General features: G+C 44.7%; 1 protein-coding gene across 7 annotated transcripts in view; it reads left to right on the top strand.

The window, feature by feature from the left end:
- Positions 1 to 21,200, top strand: part of Insc (INSC spindle orientation adaptor protein) — a 106,693-nt gene that overhangs the window by 54,129 nt on the left and 31,364 nt on the right. For 4 of the 7 annotated variants that reach the window (XM_006507659.4, NM_173767.4, XM_006507664.1 and 1 more), the window contains exons 6-7: positions 6,663 to 6,776; positions 13,787 to 13,912. In XM_006507659.4, the coding sequence (XP_006507722.1) occupies positions 6,663 to 6,776; positions 13,787 to 13,912 (240 nt within the window). The remainder of the gene's footprint in view (positions 1 to 6,662; positions 6,777 to 13,786; positions 13,913 to 21,200) is intronic. The other 3 variants (XM_006507662.4, XM_030242501.1, XM_030242500.1) reach the window with 1 other exon arrangement.

Consider the following 21,200-nt stretch of genomic DNA (forward strand, 5'->3'; position numbering starts at 1 on the left):
AGGTTGCATTGGCAGGACTCTTTTAGGTGACCTGAGCTGCTGATCTTTGAACCACGTTAGATGCACTGCTTTTCTCCGTTTCCTGACAGAGTCCCAGAAGACATGTATTAGCACAGCATTACAGCATTTTAAGTAAAACTATTTGTAGATCTTCAATTTTCATTTTTTCTTTCCCAGGAATGCATGTGGGTTTTGCTAGCACTTCTGTAACTTCTTAGAGGAAGGTATATGCTTATCACACATCCCAGATCCCCTGCCCCCAAAATCCTGGGGCTGGGGAATCAAGTCAAGGAGAAGCCTTTATCCAGGAACAAAAAAGCCCTTGGGCCACCACGATTAGTTCCAAAGGATTTTACACTTTTGTGTTGAGAAGAGCATTATAAATTGTCTGTTTTCTCCAGTGTGGGGGTTTCTGAATTCAGATAGATGGTAGAATGTATAATTGGGGGTAGGGAAGTTGTGAGAATCTCTAGTTATTTTATCTTTCCTATCTATTTCATTCTGGAGTAGTGTATGGTTCTTGGATCATAATGAAGAGAAGAGTGGTAGGGTATATCAAGTCTTTAAAATGGCTGTTTTAAGTATGTACTTAAGTACAAAGCCATTTTTCATGTTCATCCCTAGTCTGTGACATTAGCTGGAAAGAAAAGTACCACAGAAGAGCCAAAGACCTAAATGATGCAGATTATTCTGAATGCAATGGGCTTGGTTTTTTATTTTTCTCAGATTTGATGTGCACTATTTAAAAAGCAATTAAAGTCTTTTTTGTCAAAGTATTTATACTAGAAATATGGTATCTATTTAACACTTAAAATCATAAAATTAATTACTAGCAGCTGGACTAATTCTATTGATTATATATAATAATGTATTTCAAATACCTATTCCATCAAGATATGCTTACAATAAAATTTTAGTTTGTAAAATTTATAGTTACTAAATTTTTTCCATGTTTACCAATTGTTCTGATGGTAAAGAGCTTGGGTTTTTTTGTCTGTGACATTTAGAACCTTATAGTAAAGGTATATAAAATAAAATGTCAAATATCAGTGATAAGTATCACAGGGGTGATCAATCATATAACTTAAAATTTAAGTTTAATACATTAAGGAAAATTTTGAGAGGAAAGTACAGTGGGGATATAAATTTAATGATGAGAAGTTATAAAAATGTCAAAGAAATATTTTTCACATATATTTAAGTGGATGGTGATATTAAGCTGTTTTGATATTTAAATAACAATGAGTATATCTGAGTGATACAGGGATTTTATTTTTATGTCAATACATATAGTCTATGGAAAATTACATAGTACTATGCTGAGAAATTTTAGCTGTCAAATTAAAAATATGCAAAATCATAGACACAAATAATGTTGTATCACGATGTTGCTGTCCCTACTTCCCACTAGAAGGTTGTTTTGGACTTGGCTCTCCTGGATCCTCTGGAAGATTTCTTCCTGGTTTCCACTCTTGGGCAGATCCCTGGCACCTTTGGACCATGAGGACTACCTCTGGAGCTAGCCACTGCTCTCAGAACCATCTTTCCAGACCTCTGAAGAGTTCAGACTTGAGTAGTATTTATTTGGACTACATCATTGTGTTTCCGTAGTGATCTGGGTCCCTGCTTCTCTCTCTTCCACTGATACATGAGCACTTCCAAAGAGACTCTACCAAACTCTCCTTTTCATACAGGCTCTATATGGCCTCTGGATCTGGGCAGCTTTTCTCATATACTGTAGTTTTCTGGCACATCCTTTTGTATTATTGTATTATTATTGTATTTTCCTTTGTTTTACATTTTTGTCTAGACTTAGGGATAGTTTTTCTTCTTGAAAGAAATGAAATCACCCACTTTGGGGTCTTCCAAAAGCCTCTGGTCCTCACATCTGATCTACACTTACTTTCCTAAATGGGGTATTGTCAGTGAAGAGATATTTCACCTCTGAGAAACAACTCTGAATTCACTTGATACTTTTCCAGGTTCTGTCCATTGTGTCCAGTCTTTCTGTGCTATCCCTCCACACCCTGGCCCCAAGTCATGATTTCGCCAGTCTGTTCCTTAGTACATGAGCAGTTTCTCATCCCAATTCCTACAAATTCGATCTGGACATTTATCCATCTACTCTTTGGAGCATCCATGCTGCTCTTTATGGCATTTATCTATGTTTTTATAAACTTGTTAAAGCATAAAAGCAAACCCAATGATAGTTTTCATGACTGTAAGGGTTAAGTGATCTGGGTGGGGCTTAGCTGAGTGAACCTCATGTTCCTCATTTTTCATTAAGATGCTATGTAGTTGGAAGATAGTTTGATGACCTCCAGGTAGCTTCTGTCCCATGTATGTAGGTTGTTAAGTATCTTCTAAATGGAGAGTATAGACAGTGATTCTTCCAGAAGCTTTTCCAGGGTTCTCGAACTTCTTATATGCCATCCCAGGGCTCAGAAAGAACTATCCCAAGAAGCCTGGGTGGAAGGCTCAAGGCTTCTTATGACCTAGTCTTGGGAGTCCTGGAATATCACTCCTTCCAGGCACTGGCCTCCACTGGTCAAGTGAGGCATCAGAATTCAAGGGGGGAGTTAGCAGAGTGCCACCTTCTTTGGGAGGAATAGGTCAGGGTCTATCTTTATTCCACTTTGTCCTGACAGAGCTGCTGGAGCCTAGTGATACTCCTTGGCCCACCTTGTCCAACTGCACACTTTCCATTTAAAGCTTCAGGAAACGTCTCACAATATTTTTCTGGTTTCTTCTTGGAAATTCTTTATAGCCAATTCTGTTTAACTCCTGACAGATTTCACTGGCTTTTAGTGGTTCTTTTTGATTGAGGCGCAATAGACACATGCTGTTCTTTCTAGTGTCTTGTTTAGAGTTGGTAGACTTCACACATCCTTGCTCCTCAGAGCCCTTTTCTCCTGGTTTTAAAAACAGTATTATTTTGTTGTTGTTGTTTCATGTCTACACAGCCTGTCTTTTAAGAAAGTATTTGTCATTCACCCCGCTAAGCCTATCTTGGTTTTTTTGTTTGTTTGTTTGTTTGTTTTTGTTTTACAATCTTTGACCACTTTTCTTATGGTCTAGAATGACGTATTTTTTTTTTTGAAATATCTCCCCGATTTCCTAAAAAACAAAAATTAGGTCAAACAATCCCTCGAAAAATCGACTTTTAGAAGTTAGTGTGTATCAGTTACTAAGATAGGTAGGCCTTTCCTGGGGATAAAGAAAGGAGTCTGATGAGGCTTGGGAAAGCTGGGTTCAAGTCTGACAACGAAAAGGATCTGAATAGGAGGAAAACTTAGGGAATGAAAAAGAGAAGGCATCAGTTGGGGGAACCTTCATATCACAGACATGCTGAGCTGAGCCTCACCTAGAACTCACACAGGGGATGTGTGGCTTTGCAGGATCACTATGGAGGATCCTGGTATCAGCAGAGGGCTCTGGGTCAGTTCTCTGCCTCTTATAGAGCTCTGATGACTTCACTGACTGATAGATGCTGATGCAAACCAGGATTCAGGGAGTGCTGTTGATAGGACTGGATGGCATACTGGCTTTGCTTCCTAGCTGTTCTGGTTTAAGGGAAGTCATGTGCACATTAGTAATGGGACTATTGACCTACAGAGTAGAAATGCAGAGTCTTAGGGAATATTTGTCACTTCTTTGTGGTTGTGACAAAGTATCTGACAAAAGCAACTTTAAAGGGGAAGGGTTGTTTTGGTTTACTGTTGACAGAGGGATGCTGTCCATCATGACAGGGAAGGCACTGCAGCAGGAACATAAGGTAGCTAGTTGTATCAGTCAGGAAGCAGAGATCAGTGCTGGTATATAGCCCACTTCTATTTATTCATTTTGGGACCCTGGCTCATGGCATAGTACCACCCGCTTTCAGGATGGGCCTTCCTTCTTCAGTTAAAACGTTCTAGAAACACTCTCCTAGATGCACTCACAGATGTGTTTCCATGGTGATGTAAAACCCAATAAAGCTGGCCACAAGGGTAAACCATCACACCGGCGACAAAGTCCAGCTCCTAGGGACTAACTACGTGTGTTTGACCTTGGTCAGTTGTGTGCACTTCAGGATCCTCAAATGTGGATGGAGAGTTGAATTAAAGACTGCCATTGTCCAGACTGACAACGTTCAGAGCTTCCTGGTTTCCTCAGGAGCTTCTGATCTGTTTTCCAAATGTATGCTGTAGGAAAGTATGCCTACACCTTTTCTTTGTCCTTGAGATAAATCTGGGTGTAATTGCTGTATATATGTGTATAGACATTAACATAAAATTATTCTCAGACTTAAATGGTCTAATATTAGCAGTTGATTGCAGAAGACATTGGGTTTGAATTGTTTAATTTAATGCTAATTTGCTTCAAGTGCAAACACTCATCAGGAACATTAGGTAATTATCATTTAGGTACAGGACCCCAATATATGAAATCTACATCTCCATTTGAGTGTGTATTCCATGTGTAGCTGCTCGTGGAAGCAGTGGGGGAAGGAGCATAACCTGCATGTTCACTACAGAGGTCCATGCTGACCAATCAAATCTTAGTTAACAATTCTAGCTTTTGTTGACTCCCTTGTGGGAGGTACCTACCATATCTTAAAGCATATATTTTTTTAATTTTTAATGTAGTTTGCTTAAATATACACTTAGTCTAAGGCTATCCAGTGTAGAAGATTAATATGCTGTGTGTGAAGATCCCAAATCTCTTCGTTTTAATCATTAGTAAGTGGTGAAACCAAGTCCTAAGAAGTTTATCTCATTTTCCGAAGCCCAAAAATGGTGACTGCTAATGATGTTTTACTGCACTGTGGTAGGTACCTGCAGACGTTCTTTCTGTGCGTGCTGACGAGGTTGGGATAAGAGCACCATGAGAGACAGATGCTGTTTATTCCAACACTGAATAGGCAAAGAAACCGAGGCAAAGAAAGGCTATAGTAAACCATCTGCGCCAGGGCACAGCACCACAAGTGGCAGGGCCAGATTGGATGGAACTCAGGCACTTTAGTTTCAGAATCTGCTCTTAGCCAAATGCATTCTCGATTAGCATAGAGAGCTAAAGGCAAGCTGAGACTAGAGCCTGCATCTTCGTTCAAGAATTCTTTCCACAACACCAGGGTTATTTAAAAAGATAACCATTTTAATATTTAAATAAATAGTGTAGGTATTGCAATACATATCTATAATCTCAGCCCTTAGAGACAGAGGCAGGAGGACTGTAGATTCAAGGGCAGCCAGACTTGCATAAGACTCTGTTTCAAAACAAAATAAAAACAGGTTGAGGAAATGGCTCTATCTGCAAGTTGATTTCTGTACAAGAATGTAGATCTAAATTTAATATCCCAGATCCACGCGTGTTAAAGAAGCCAGGGGCGTGGTGTGTGTCTGGCATCCCAGAGCTGAAGGGGAAGACAGAAAGCCCTTTGAGCTCCCTGACTGAATTGGTGATCTCTGGGTTCAGTGAGAGACTTTGTATCAAAATAGTAGATGGAGAGATACAGACATACACATGCATATACACATATGCAGATTTTTGCACACACACATACATATGCATGCATGCACACACAAATCCACATATATGTGTATATATACATATTTATATACATGTGTATATATATACACACACATGCACATACATGCTTGCACAAACACATGCACATATACATAGCTGGATAAACACATAAACACATGTGTGCACACAGGCATGCATAGACACATATATACAGATACACTTGTGCACACCTGTGCATATGTACAAACAGAGAGCCACTGAAAGGATACCTGAGAGTTGAACCCATATTATGCAGATTTTGTTTTCTCATGGGAGGCCTAGGAAGGCAGGTCTCCATATCCACAGTTTCCAGAGGAAATTTGAAAAACTGCATTCCTTAGTAGGTAAGAATAGCCGATAATCAATAAGTCACATGTGCCAAAGCTATTGGCTGATTATGAAGTGATTTCAATTTGTAAGGCTTCTCTCCCCTAGAAATTAGCCAAACTCTTCTAGGAATCATCTTCATATCTTATTTGTTAATGGCTTTCCTGGCTCTTCTTTAATTTTGTGGTCCTACGTGCAGCCCTCTTCACACACAGTAGTGTTTCATCTTTGGTGAGTGTAGCATTCATTACTCTTAGAGTTACCTACCTGTCAGTAGAATTCTGGTGTCTTTATTTCTCATAGTTATATTCCAATGCAAATGTCCCCCAGGCAGGGTCATGCTACTAGAGCATGCTCATCTCAGCCCTTGAACCCATCACCAGCTGGAGTCCATCCCTGTCTAACAACCATCCAAAATGAGAAAATTCTTTGACCATAGCTGTGGGCATTCCTTTGGTGTCACACTAATGCTTGCTTATTTCAATGGTGGTTTCTGTTCTCACTGTGAATTTATAACAAAACCAACTGGTATTTGCAGAGGTCTTTAGGAACCAGAGTAGAGCTCATTTGATCTCCATGCTCTATTGGTTTGTAATGATTCCTCATCTCTGCATCTTTATCTCACCTACAGCTAGGGTCTTATTGCTCCCACAAGTAAGTGGGACAGGATTGTAGATCCCTCAGAGGCTATTAGAAGCAAGGACACACTGGAATTCCATTGAGAAACAAGAGCAGAGGGTAGTAGGTAGAAATGAATTAACCGGCTGACTTTTCTTTCTTCTTAGGCACTTGTGAGAAAAATCGATACCTCAGACAATATCTACATCACGGAGTCTACCACAGGGAATCTGTTCGGCCTGACCCAGGAGGGGGCTCCTCTGTGCCGCATCATAGCCAAGGTGAATTTCATTGCTGCTGTTCCCTTTAGTTGAGATTTTACTTGAATGCATATGGCAGTATTGGGGCAAAGGAAGTAGGGAAGGTATTTGGGCTATCTTCCCCCAACAGATTTTGTGACTCAATCATTCAACCTGGTGGAGGGACTTGACCTGTAGAGGTCACATGATATGCAGAACAAAGATATTCTTCAAACTCTCAACTCCAGTTTGGTGATTAAATTCACACAGACTTATCTGAATTTCTCTTGGAACAAAGAACATTTTCCTCTTAAAAATTAAGTGGTAAATCTTGGCTGGCCCAGGTACTTAAAACCTCCTTTCTGTGTGCTGGTACTGCTCACGAAGACAATGCCCACTGCCTGCCCCCTACCTCTGTGTTCCTCTGTCATGAAAACACCAGAAAGCAGATGTGAGTTAGAATCCAAGCCACAAGTAGTATTTAACTTGCTGCTAGTTAGTCTCCTCAGAGGGCTGGGACCCACCCTGGGTTAAATGTTGATTCCAAGCATGCCCAATGGGAAAGACCTGGGCAAGGACCATAGGCAGTTCTCATCCTAGCCCTGCTGTGAGCTTGTGGCTGGAGGCTGGCCAGGCTCTGGGACCATCATCCCTACCTTTGTGAACTGTGGGATTTTAAGACACATCCCTAATCTACCACAGAGTCTGGTCTTGCTGGTGGAAAAATAAGCCTGCAGTTCTCATTTTGTCAAACTCCGATCTGAACAGGCAGCCGTGGTGAGATGTTTGCCTTATTTGGTGACTGCTTCCTCCATTTCCTGACCTCTCCCACTCTCTTCCTAGCTGCCCACACAACTCCAGGCTCCCACTGTAGCCTGGACTTAACAGCCATGGCTAGAAGTTTCAGATATTTGTCCAGATGCTTTGAGCCACACCCTACCATAGCCTATCTAAGGGAAGCCATGAGTCTTGTTGAATATTAATGATAAAAACAACAGAACCCTATGCTGCCCTGGTTGTTCCTCTGGTGGAGGCTTCAGGTTGGTACTGTTTGCACAGTTAAAGAGTTGGATCCACACGCATCTGCTGAGATGAGCCTCAGTGGTCTGGTAGACACAAACATTCCAGGATTCACAGTATTGGAGCACCTTGCCCAGCTCATGCTTAAAACCAGATTTTCCTACCCATGTTTTCTGCATTTCAGAAGATTAATAGCTAACAAGGCAAAGACCCTGCTCCAACAACTCCATCTGTCTCAATCATCATTTCTTCTTTCTTGGCTCCCGGTGCTTTTCACAATGAATGATGAACTTTCCCTGAGTGTGAGCCTTGTGAAAGTCAGGACTGGGAGACATTGGTAGGAGCTGGGAAGACATGGAACCTGAATTTTCTAAAGCTGGAACTGGTCACTGTGATGGTGATGTGGGGATGGTGATGATGGTAGTGATGGTGGTGATGATGATGATGAAGATAGAAGTAGTGAATCAGTATTAAAACAATATAGCATTTCTATAGCACTTACTAGGTGCCTGATAATGTTCTGAGTGCTTGTTAAAACTTATACAAAGCCTTGTGTAGAAGTCAGAGCCCACTCCCACTGCATAGGTGGGGTCATAGGAACTAATAAATTTGAACTAGGCAGTACAGAATTAAAGGCAATATGCCCCTGGCTATTCTGAACTTTCTCCCAGCAGTGTGGCCTTCCCCTCTCCTCTCCTCTCCTCTCCTCTCCTCTCCTCTCCTCTCCTCTCCTCTCCTCTCCTCTCCTCTCCTCTCCTCTCCTCTCCTCCCCTCCCCTCCCCTCCCCTCCCCTCCCCTCCCCTCCCCTCCCCTCCCCTCCCCTCCCCTCCCCTCCCCTCCCCTCTCCTCTTCTCTCCTCTCGTCTTTCCTGTTTTTCTCTTTCTTCCTTCTCACTGTCTTCTCCCATGTCCTACTCCCCGTGTCTTTATTCTTCCATTAGTGACATAGAGACTGTTGTGCTTTTCCATTTGGTGTCCCATCTGATAGACAGCCACCCTTAGATGTGTTAAGAGTCACAATTCCTAAATTCTTTGTGTGTACATGTGTATTATGTGGTATGTATGTGTGTGCATGTGTGTAGGCCCACATGTAGGTACATGCATTCAAAGGCCCGAGGTTGATGTTGCCTGTCTTCCTTGACTGCCCTCCATCTTGCACATGGAGGCAGGCTCTCTCAACTCAGAACTCACTCATTTGGCTAATCTAGCTAGCCAGCTTGTTCTGGGACTTTGTCTTTTACCTCCGTGTGCTGGAATGGTAGGAGGGTTCCTAAGACTACCTGGCACTTATCTGAGTGCTGGGAATCTGAACACTGGTTCTCACAGTTGTGCACCAAGGGCTTTACCCACTGAACCATCTCCCCAGACCCCAAAATACACATCTTTAAAGGGAAGAAGCAGGTTTTCAGAAGGTCAGAGCTTGTCTGAAGTTATGAGTTCAGAAGTCCATACAGAATTGGAATTTTGACCAGGTTTTCTGAGCTTAATCTTCACCTCAACTTTACAGTTGGTTCTTAAGATGAAGCAAGCTAAGGGTAGAAGTGTGGAAGGGATGTGGGGCTGCCTTCCATCTTTTCAGTTTAGAAGTTGGCAGGATTAGTTCCAGTAGTAGAAGCCCATGTGGGAGTCCAGTGCTGAAAACATCCTGCCTCAGAGACTCAGTAAGGAATTAACTTCGGAACCCATATAACAGGTCCCTTATGGTCATTATCTTGACACTTCTGGAGTCCACTGTGAGCTCTGGGCCACTCCTATGTCTAAGATGTTTCTTCTTGAGCAATCTGAGGCCTGTCCTTTCTGTATATCTCGACCCAGATACCCATGAATGAGCCCAGTTGTCTCATGATGATGGTGGCGACCCTATCCCCTCCCCCAAGCAGAGGACACAAAACTCTACCTTGCTGTGTCACAGTTCCTCTGTGATTCCTTCCATCAACAGCCTACGCACCCTGGAGTGGCTTCTGCTAGCATCATAACAGCTCAGCCAAGCTGTCTGAATAATTCATACTGTTATGCATCTGGGCTTAGAGCCCAGAGCTTTCTATAAAATTAAACAAGCCCAAGCCAACAGCATGATCTGCTAGCTCAGGCGATCCCAGTGTTACCCCAGAATAAGTGCTGCTGTCAGGTCCCGGACAGGGGCTCTAGGGCTGTCCATGAGATAATTCATTTCAACTCCTTGGTAGCTCTCCTCCTTGCTTCCCCCTTTCACATGCCCTGGACTTTTACATACCTTTCAAGAAGGGATACGCCCACCTTCCGATCTGGAAGCCTTCTATAGCCTAACTGTCATGCCACTGTCCAGAGAGCTAGCTCCAGGCCTTTGCATACACATCACCTCGGCTGCTTTTTCCTATGAAACAGTTACATAGCATTTTAGCCCAAATTAAACAGATGTGGAGCCAGGTCCTGAGACCTGAATCCTCTTAGCCAGGGTCTAGGACTTTTTCTTTCTCTAACTGAAAATGACAGGGAGGGCATTTTTCACAGGCTTGGGAAAAGTCATAATGAGGACCCAATGCAAATTCAGAGCTCAGAGAGATTTGCTGGCCTCAGTGTCTTCTGAGGTAAACGAGGCTGCCACAGTCTTCTGAGCTTTGGTCTTGGGTTCCTTAAGAAAACACACACACACACACACACACACACACACACACACACACACACACACACATACAGACATTGCGGGTTCCATGCACTTGAGCAGGTTTAAATGATTTGATGTGTTGTGCTTTCACCTCACCGCTGAGTACTGACGGAACTTAGGCCAGCTCTGAAGTTGCAACATGGCGAGACTATACACACTGCTCACAAAGGCTATTATTGGGAAGACCACAGTAATGAAGAAAATTGTCAAAATCCTAGATGACATGGAAGGAAATACTGGACGAAAGCAAGACCAAAGTCAAGCTGCACCAACTCTAAGATCTGCCTACTCATGTCTGAGGTCAAAGGCTCTGCAGAGCTCGAAGTCCTTTCTGCTTTGTCACTGCAGCACAATTCTCTCTAGTTGGCAGGTTCCACACCTTGATAGCAGCTTTACTCAGCATGTTTCCCATGGCTCTGGATTCTCAAGTATCTTGGGGTCTCTGAGGCATTGTCAACATTACAGCTTCTTGTTTAATATTTGGGATCCATAGACCAGGGAGTGGCACTATTTGGAAGTGTGTCCCTGTTTTAGTATGTGTGTCACTGTGTGGGCAGGCTTTAAGACCCTGATCCTAGCTGCCTAGATGCCAGTATTCTGTAAGCAGCCTTCAGATGAAGATGTAGAACTCTCAGCTCCTCCTGCACCATGCCTGCCGGGATGCTCATGTTCCTGCCTTGATGATAATGGACTGAACCTCTGAACCTGTAAGCCAGCCCCAATTAAATGTTGTCCGAAAGAAAAAAAGAAGAAAAAAAGAAAGAAAAACTACAACATAACAAACAAAAATCAAGAACAAACCTCCTAAACCCCAATAATTTTACTTATCCTTTGATAATTTCATAATGCAACACAATAATTTTGATTATATCTACTCTCGTAGCTTTTCCAAGACACCTACAACCCCCTCTCAACTTCAAGTCTTTTATTTTCTTTAAATGTTTCTGAAAATAAACTATTTGTGCTCCCATATACTTCTAAGTATGGAGCCATCTATTGGAGTGAGTATCTCTCAGGAACCACACCCTTAAGGAACACTGACTCTCCCTCCCCTGGAAACCATCCTCCACCGCCCTCAATCATCAGCCAGGAGTGGGAGCTCGACTAGCTTGACCTTGCATAGGTCTTGTGCAGACAACCATAGCTGCTGTGGGCCCTGAGTGCAGTGGACCCTCCATTCTTGGGGAAAGGGTAGGGTAGATCCCAACTGAGGCTGAGCTCTCTACAGAAGCCAAGTCTTTGCACTTTGACAGGTTGTGAGTTTCTTTGTCCACTATATAAAGAAATTTTTCTGATGAAAACCAAGAGCTCCCACTAGTTAGGAAGACACACATTTAGAAGGCAGCCTAAGAGATAGTTTCTATGCAGCAAAATAGTAGTAGTAGGTTAACCCCTGGGTCTATGAAATTCTCCGGCCGTGAATTTTTTACCATTACTTCCTCATTGTCTTCTCCCAATGTATTTATATATTAATTGCCAATTGAAAAATCTAATAAAATTTTATCTATACAACCTAGAAGACTAAATGTTAAAGCACCAAAATATAAATACCTATTTATATGTATGCTATCTTGAGGGAGACTTGATAACCAGCAAGGCTAGAGGCAAACAGCTTAAAACTCCTGTTACGTTTATGTTTCTATAACTTGATTGTGCTTTATTGACTGTCTAGGCAGGGCCTTTATGTGAAACATACACATGTCCTATGGGAAAATAAGAAAGCAGGACAAAGGATTACAGATCAAGGAATCAGAGGGGTGGCTATCTTTTCTCATGTTAGGCATAGTTTTGTTGTAATAATAACATGTATTTGAATCTAGAGGGGTTCTGTTTCATCATTCTACAAACCATTTTCCAGATCGAGAGGTTCCTGCTCTGCTCTGGGAACCCTGCCCCATTCCTTCTTTTCATTGCATCTCTGCCCAACTTTGTTCCTGATTTTAGAGCTGTCTCCCTTCCCTGCCAAACCACGAGTTCAGTATGGATTGGAACCAGGACCGTGTCTGGCATGTAATAAACTACTATATTTTGAATCTATGGTGTTCATCCTCATCAAAGCAACCACCCCAGGAAGAAGCAGGGATAGGAAGGTTTGTAATCAGTGTTAGCTGGTTATTAAACATCAGGACTTAGTAAATAACCACCTCCCTGAATTGGACCCCTTCATTTTGATCCCTATGGTGGTCAGAAGCAAAACTCTTAGAACAAGTAAGGACCCTGAGCTTCTGTTTGGAGTGGATGGGAGGGAGATCTAAGGTTATTTCAGTGCAGCCATGCTGGGCTATACTGGCCCTTGTTTCCCCCGAGGATGCTCAGTCATTTTTCTTTCAGTCCTCAGAATGGCTATATCCTCAGAATATGAAACAGAGCCAGGTACATGGTAAGTCTATTATAAAAAACCTGACAGGGCATAGTATTTTGCTGAATTCATCTTCCTATAATATTATGCTCAATTCTGGGAACAGGTGCCAGGATAGGTAGACTTAAGAGTGATGGGAAAATTAAAAGTGACTGAGAGCTTAGATCCCCTGCTCACTCAGTGCCACCTCTAAGTGTCTTCTAGTCTTCAGAAAATGGAGAGAGAGAGAGAGAGAGAGAGAGAGAGAGAGAGAGAGAGAGAGAGAGGTGCCAACTTTTGCTCTGGATTCACAAGGTAGTGTTGTAGCATTGACATTGGTCTGTGAGTACTGTGGTATGGCCCCTGTATGGTCTCTTGGTGCTCACTTTGTACATAGGAGGACGGCGTGATTACAGAATATTTCTTATGCCCATATTCCTCTGGGATGCGCACTACTGGGTGGTCTCCACAAGAAGGGAGAAAAAAGATTCCATTAGCAGTTCCAACAAGAGACAAAGACCCATGCTCAAGAGCTGCAGGGATGTCCTGAAAACAGCTGTTTGCGTCTACAAGCAGGGGTAAGGGTGAAGTGGATGTAGGGGAATTGCTTTCCCTGTATTGCCCTTAGTGGCGCATTTTCCCATTGTATGGTGAATAATGGACTTGATATAAAACTCCTTTTCTACCTGCCTTCCACGACAGGGGAAAGAGCAAGGAGAAGCATCGTGGTTGATGGATTAGAAATGGGTGCTGAATCCCAGACTCTGTCCTTTTATCTGCTTTCATCAGTTTACTGGACCTGTTCTGGTGACTTCAGGCTGGCTCTTCTGAGAGCTGACCTGAAGGGTCTTGATACTCAACTCTACCAAAACATCTGTTGCGGGCCCCCAAACCCTACTTTCAACTTGGACAATCGGGAATGGGATGTCACTGTTTAAATGTGTGAGAAGAGTGACCCAAAGCATGTCTACCAAATGAGGGCTGTCGGTTGTTATTGTCAGAGACAATCTAGAGAAGATCATGAGGTAAGATCATTCTTTCTTCTCCACAGGAAGGTGGGGTTGTAGCCCTCTTCAAGGTCTGCCGGCAGGACAGCTTCCGGTGCTTGTACCCCCAGGCACTCCGCACACTGGCCTCTATCTGCTGTGTAGAAGAGGGTGTCCATCAGCTGGAGAAGGTAAAGACAGCTGACTCTGAGCCAGCTGGGTTAGGAGCCTGGTGTAGCCATCTGGTCCTCTTCCTATAGCAGGTCTATCCTAATGCGCTTCTACCAGGCACTTTTCGGAAGGGACTATTAGGGATGTTGACTGTGAAGTCTGAAGTGGAATGTGACTCTGAGATCTAACCAGGAATGACAGGGTGTAATTGTCATCTCTGAAGCTTGTTACCTCTGTCTGCTAACCTAGGCCTAGTCCTGGAAGCTTCCAGCCTCCACACAATCTAATCTAGGCCTAGAATGTTTTCAACCTCTGAGACTTGCTGCTGAATAAGCTCACCCTTTCTTGCTCTTTCCAGTCTCTGGCTGGCTGATTCAACTCAGCTGTTTTGGCTCAAAGTCCTCTCCAAGCTGACTGATTCAAGCTGGCTTCTCTCTGCCTCTGATTTTTTTGCTTTGCTTGGTTTCAGACTAACTTTGCCAATCAGGCTAATGTCTGACTCCTTATTATTCTATGACTCCTCCTTTCTTCACCTGCATCTAGCTTGTTCTTTCTCTACAGTCTGTCTCTATAACTGTACCTGCAAAACTGCCCCTCTCTCCCCCCTTTTTTTCCCTCTGCCTGCACTGCTCTCTTGAGCAGCTTGCCTTTCCTCTATCATCTTGTGAGAGTTGGGTGTATCCTATTCTGACAAATCTTTCTGATTCGTCACTTTATCTGCCACTCAATTAGACATCACTTTAAAATGTTGGTGCTTCTTTTCTCTACAAACTAGCTTTACCGTCATTGTGGATTAAAGGTGTGTGCTAAGGGTTGAGCCACACCCCAACTAGAAACTGGTTTGGATTTTTTTTTTTTTTTTTTTAGTAAGTAACATAACCCCATAGTTCACAGTATGATCAAATAGCTGGCAACAGAAGGGGACACTAAGCATTTTCTAGGTGGGGTGAATGACCAAGAGAGCCCAGTGTGTGAGACAAACAAGGTGCTGATAGAGAATGGTTTGAAAGTTTGTGATGGCTGGTCATTTCACAGCAGGATGCCAGAGGAAGTGTATCCAGGTCATTGGTGGATGAAAGTGGCAAGCGCAAAATGCCACTGGGTCCATCATTAGTCAGCTTTCCATCGTAACAAAATACCTGAGAGCTTCAGCTTAAGGGAAAGGACTTACTTTGGTTCACAGTTCAGCCCAAGATAGATGGGATCCATTACACTGGGTTTGTGCTCAGGCAATGGATCATAGTGGTTCACAGTGGTAGAGGAGATGGATAAGCTTGGTTACTTTATTATTTATTATGTTATGGTAACCATGGAAAGAAAGAGAGACATACACAGAGATAGAGGGTGATAGAGAAACAGAGACAGACAGACAGACAGACAGACAGACCTTTTGGCTTTTGCTTTCATTCCCTCTGAGTCTTAACCCCTGGGATGGCACTACCCACACTGAGATCTTCCCCATCAACTCCACGTGACAGACACACCCAGACCTATGCTTTACTAACTTCCTAGATGCCAGCCTATCCAATCAAACTGACAATCAGGACTATCACAGGTGTCTTCGTAAGCCAGATGAGGGCACCGGCTTTCACTCTGGATTCACAAGGTGGTGTTGCCCTTGATCTCCATTCCATGAAGGACTGCACAGCCTGCGTAGGAGAACGAGAACCATCCCAAGGGCTTGCTGGACCAATGTATCATAGGAAGTGTGGGGTCAAAGAAAGAATCTGATGCTCTGGGGGGCATAGGTGCTTCTGTGTCAGCCCAATCTGGGGCAATATATTCAACACCAGCTACTCTTAACCCCTGCCCAGGCTGGGCATCTGGGTCTGCATATGGAGCTGAGGGACACCGCCTCTTTCCAAATCCATTCCCATGAGCAAGCAGAAGAGTAGGAAGTGCTCTTGGTTGAGGTGTTGGATGAATAGTGAGTTTGTGTCTTTTAGAGCTCAAGGGTGTATCTCTGAATGGGGAAGCCATTTGTGTAAGGCCACAGAGCAAGAGTGCTTCCTTCCCACTTGGTTAGAAGCATTTGCACTTAGTGGTGTGCTGAGAGCCTGAGATTGGAGGTAATGGGTTGAGGTTAATGGTGTCCATGCCTGGGTTCTGCTACTCAGTGAGCAAATGGGCTTAGAGGAGGGAGGCTACTTGCTTAAGGACATACAGCTAAGGTTGTGGGAGAGTTCAAATCAAATCTTAGATCCCAAGATTAAACCAGATGTCATTTCTCTCCTTCCCAGTGTGCTGTCTAAATGTGGATGCATAGTGTGTTGTGTGTGCACTTGCTTGCATGGTGACAAGACAGACAAACTCAATGAAGGGAATAGCTGAGCTTATGGGCTACGTAATCCACCATCACCCTGGCTCCTGTAAATCTTTCCCAAATAGTGACTAAATGGCCAGATGAGATTTGCTTCTCATCTTCTTTCATTCTGGCTTGGTAGGGAGCATAGAGAAGTCAGTAACGGGACTGAGATAACCAGACCTTCGAAGGCAGTCAGATGCTTGGCTTTTGTGAGCTTTGGAGGCAGCAGGAGGAAACCAAGTTGGAAACATAGCAGCACTTTCATGCTTACAGCTGAAAGCTACAGCTGCAATGGCTGGAGGCAGTTCATTGTCCCCATCTGATGCTGCTCAAAAAAGCTAGAACTCTAGCTCATCATTTCCAGGACTGGGTTGGCTGAATATCACATGTTGCTTTCTGAAGATGAGGGAAAAGGATGCTAATCAATGAGTCTCAGTGTGTGCTGGGGCCTGTGCTACTCCAGTGCATACATGCCACTCAATGTCACACCAGTGACTTATGGGCTGAGCACTGTAAACACCTTCTTCTTCTAGATGAGGAGTCAGAATCACAGCCTTTGTGATTTGTCAAAAATCACCTCATTAGCAAGTATTAGAGGCAGGATTCAAGCCTTGGCTCCAAAGCCACTCAGCATCCCTGCCCTTGCTTGCTTCATGAGAACACTGAAAAAGTTCCTGTGACTTAAACCAGGTTCCCTGGCCCCTGCCCCCAAAGGAAAAGAAATGGTGGGCATTCCTCTTTTCCAGGTCAGATTGCTAAGGGTTGATAAAGTCCTAGTCTCCTTCAGGCAGCCACTCCAAGTCACACACTCTGCCTCTTCCTTCTGGCTGTCAGTCTCCCACTTCTAATCCCATTCACTTGGCCCTTCATACTATCCAACACTCACTCTTCAGACTCATCCTTTCATCATGTGTCTGTTGGGAAGCCATCTCTCCAGTGCAGCTGAGCCCTGAAGAGGTTGAGAGGCAGGCTGTTGAATCTAAACTTGATTCTCTATGCTTATTAAGTTTGAAGAACTTGCAAGTTACTTGGGATAACTTCCTGAGCCTCTTGGACATTTTCCTGATTTAAAAACACTGAAATCTCATGGGACTATTGTATGCATGGCACTTAGTGCACAGTGGGACTGAATTACAGTTTTCATGATTGTGGGCAGGGCAGTATTATTGGTAAGGGCTTTGGAAGAGACTGGACTCTGGGAGGTTACTGTTTATAGGAGGAAGTGATGTAGCCCTTCTGAAATAGGGACTACAAAGGGATTGTTCCCTTGGAGCTAGGCTCAAGGTGTTGGTTTAGGGAAGGTCTCTCTAGAAAGGCCTGTGGAGTCTTCCCTGTAGAAATCTAGTTTACTTCAGCCATAGGCTCCCTCTGTTTTGGTACCAGGATCAGTACACTTCTAGAAGTCAGCCATGCTTTTCCTGGTCCTTGGCAGATAGTCATGTCTTACTAACTGCTCCTGTGTTAGGCTCAGGGTAGAAGGCAAGCAGCTTGCTCCAAAGGCCAAGTGTGGAGAGCCCAAAAGTACAGCTAGAGTGGAGGCTGGCTTGTGACTTGAAGGAGGCTCCCTACTTCTAGAATTCCTGGATTCCTGGTGAAAGAGAACCAAAAAGCCAGTGGAGATTTAGTTCTAGTGGGTATACAGAGGTGCAGGGGAAAGCATTCATAGGAGATGCAAAGGACACTGTGGCTGGTCATTGATCTGTGGTACTTTGTGTCTCTAAGGAGCTCCATGCTCAGTGAATTAGGGGAGCCCAGAGAGATGGTAGTGTTCTCAGGACCACATTTGGGAGACCCAGATCCCAGAATGGAGTGAGAGCAGACACTCCCAACTCCCAAGGTTGACAGATCAGAGCTGCTCTCCTGACACCACAGACTGGCATTGTTAAGAACTGCATGGTTTGTGGAGGAAGAAAGAGTCCCAAGGAGATAGTTACTTCCCTCTGACTTTTGGCATCTTCTGTGCAATGAAATGGTTACCTCTCCTGGTGGAGGGTAGCAATACGCTGAGTCTCCAGTTGGAATCTGTGCATGGGACATATGCTGCCTATGTCTATCTTGTTTGTCTTACATGGTGGTCAAGAGAGACTCTGCATTGTCCCCCAAAGAGACTGGGGGCCAAGGATTTTGCAACAGCCACAGAAGAGTTCCAGGTGTGACTAAAGTAAGGGCCAGGTACTGCTGGCTCAAAGAATGGGACCAAGGATCAGGACTAGTGCTAACTGAACATATGGTTCAGATGAGGAGCTGGGTACCTGCAGAACAGAAAGGCACAGGTCTACGACTGTAAGAGGTTAGGAACTTTCCAAGCCCAGTGCTCAGCCAACTTTAGCCAGCTCTCAAGACAGTTCTAGAAATTTCCCTTTAGCCTTAGACAAGAGAAAGTCTCACTTCCCGAAGAACATTCTTTTGTTTCTACCCAATCACCCCCCCCCCTTTTGTGGGGAAATAAGGAGTTAGTTTACTTTGTCCTGGAGCCAAAGGGAGAGTTTAATGAAAATCGATAAAGAAATTAAGGATGATCAGGGGAGAGCAGAAGAGCTTAATTTCAAGTCCAAGGAAAAAGTCTCTGAGGTGTGGGTGGACGTGGGAAGGGAAACTGCGGCTTACATCACACGCCAGCTCACCTTTCACGCTCTGGGGTGCATGGAAAATAGAGACAGGGAGGTCTAGGCAAAGACCCTGGGCAGGAGGAAGTGGGCTCGGTGGTGGTAGCGGTGGGGAGGGCTCCATTGCCTGCTTACTAGAAGTCTCTCCCCACTGTGCTCTGCTCGGTGGTCATGAGTCAGAAATAGTACATTTAAAAGAAATTAAGCAGTTTCTCCCATCCTGTTGCCCTTTTGAATCTCACAGTTGTTATTCAAGTGAGGCAGGGAGTGGTGGCTACCTCCATTCCGATTTACAAAAGTTCAAGTAAGACTGACAAAGGTAGACAACAGGAAGCACAGGGCCAAAGTGGGAGCCCCGTGCTTGTCCTCTCTGTCCTCTCTCGTCCACTTAGATCCCTTCTCCCCTCCACGATTCAAAAGCAGCAGTAGTGGCCACAGTGTGCGGCCCTAGCACAAGGCAGCCAGCACAAGGCAGCCAGCGACTTACTTTGCTAGATCCAGTCCTGATAGTTACGTGAGGCTGTGTGGGGAGAGGGGCCTCTGGATGATTTGACCCACAGACCCTTCTTTTCTCAGGAGAAGCTCTTGATTAAGAGACGGGCTACTCTGAAAACAGACCCCCCAGATCCTGCCCTCTCCTCTCTGGGACTCAAGTCTTGCTTCCACCCTGTAACTGACAATGAATTCAGCTGCCCTGGGAACAGGCTGGGACTGAACCCAGCGTCTCAGAGCCACAGTCAGCTCTGACTGGAGCATGGCAGAGAAGGGGAAAACCTTGACCCAGTCTTCTCTGAAGAGTGTGACTCATTCCTTTCCCTTACAGTCTAACTTCAGTCTGTCTCCTGGGTAGGAGCAGAGAGGATTAAGGCTTGAAAGGGTGGAATCAAACCCCCACCCCACCCCCATTCCCATCCCGTGTACTTTCCCTCTGCTTTTACTAGGATATCACTGACATGGTGGGCCAGTACTGACCAGAGTGCCAGCTGGGAGCTGCAGCTTTCCTGCCAATCGGTTCCAACCTGAATTTGAAGCTTTGGAGCTGCAAGGCAGTCTGGATACCTAAGTGATTCACACTGGGGCTCTGTGGGACACCATGTGCTGTGCAACAGCGGCCCCTGGTGGACAAGAGCTCTACTGGCAGCCCTGCCAGGCCGCGAGGCAGCATTTTCCTGGAAGTGCTGTGGCTACTGGGCTACGGGCCCCACCATCAGCAGTTAGGACCAGAAAATATATCCTGAGACATACAAGGAGGGAGGGGGAATGGTTAAAATTCAAGACAACCAACGTTTCTTACAGGAATATGATCCTCTAGGTGAAAGATGCAGACAGATCTTGCAATCTACTGTACCCCTAGCCCCTAATCCTGAGGCTTCCCCAAAGGATCAGCTATGTATCTTTTACAGTTAATTAATTAATCATGTGTTATAGAGTGACCATGCACACGTGCCACGGTGCTCATGTGGAGGTCAAAGGACAGCTAGTCATCTTTCCTTCCATCCTGTGGGTAGAGGGGATTCAGCCCAGGCATCAGGCTTGGCCTCTGACTCTGCGCAATGTTTGTTGGGCAGAACACTCCTGTCTCCCAGGTCATGACTGAGCATGCTCCCTGCCACTCATCACCCTTTGGCGTGGGGGGTGGGGGGCTGGAGATGCTGTCACCCTTTGGCTTGCCAAGGAAATGGCTTGCATTTCTTTGCACAGACACAGACACACATACAGACACACACACAGACACACACACACAGACACACAGACACAGACTCAGACACACACACACACACACACACACACACACACACACACACACAAACACACACACACTCCTACCACCAGCCATGGGGCTGACGTGAGGTATAGCCTCTGCCAGCAGTTTCAGGGTCCTGTGTGAAGTGAAGGCAGCAGATGGAGGAGTGGGGCGGGTCCTTCAGCAAGGAAAGAATGGCTAACATATTTGAATATATTTCTGTGGGATATGAGCTAAGTCCCATTACACTCTAGGGCCTCATGCATTGTGCCAGATTCTCCTTTCTCTCTCCCTCTTCAGACTCGAATCATTGCATCTCCAAGCAGACAGAGGAACTGGTGGTCCAGGATGCATAGCCAGTGTGAGACAGATGAGATAAAGAGCAAGCAGTCAAGGCTGGGGATGCTTCCTGGGTAGAGGCTGCCACGCTGGCATTAGCACGGATGCCTGTTCTCTCGTGGCTAGTGGCTCTCTAAGGAACCAGAGGATGTTTCCCAATAGCATTTAGTAAGTTTTCTGGTAGCATGTGGAGTATGAATGGATTTTGTAAGACACAATGTGAAGTAGGAAAACGAGATGGTGCTGAGCTCTCTCGGCTGGGAACTCTGGTACCTGTCCCCTGGGTGTGTCTGTCCCCTGGGTGTGCGCGGATG

Source organism: Mus musculus, chromosome 7 (genome assembly GCF_000001635.26).
Source record: "Mus musculus strain C57BL/6J chromosome 7, GRCm38.p6 C57BL/6J".
In the NCBI taxonomy this organism is placed as follows: domain Eukaryota; kingdom Metazoa; phylum Chordata; class Mammalia; order Rodentia; family Muridae; genus Mus; species Mus musculus.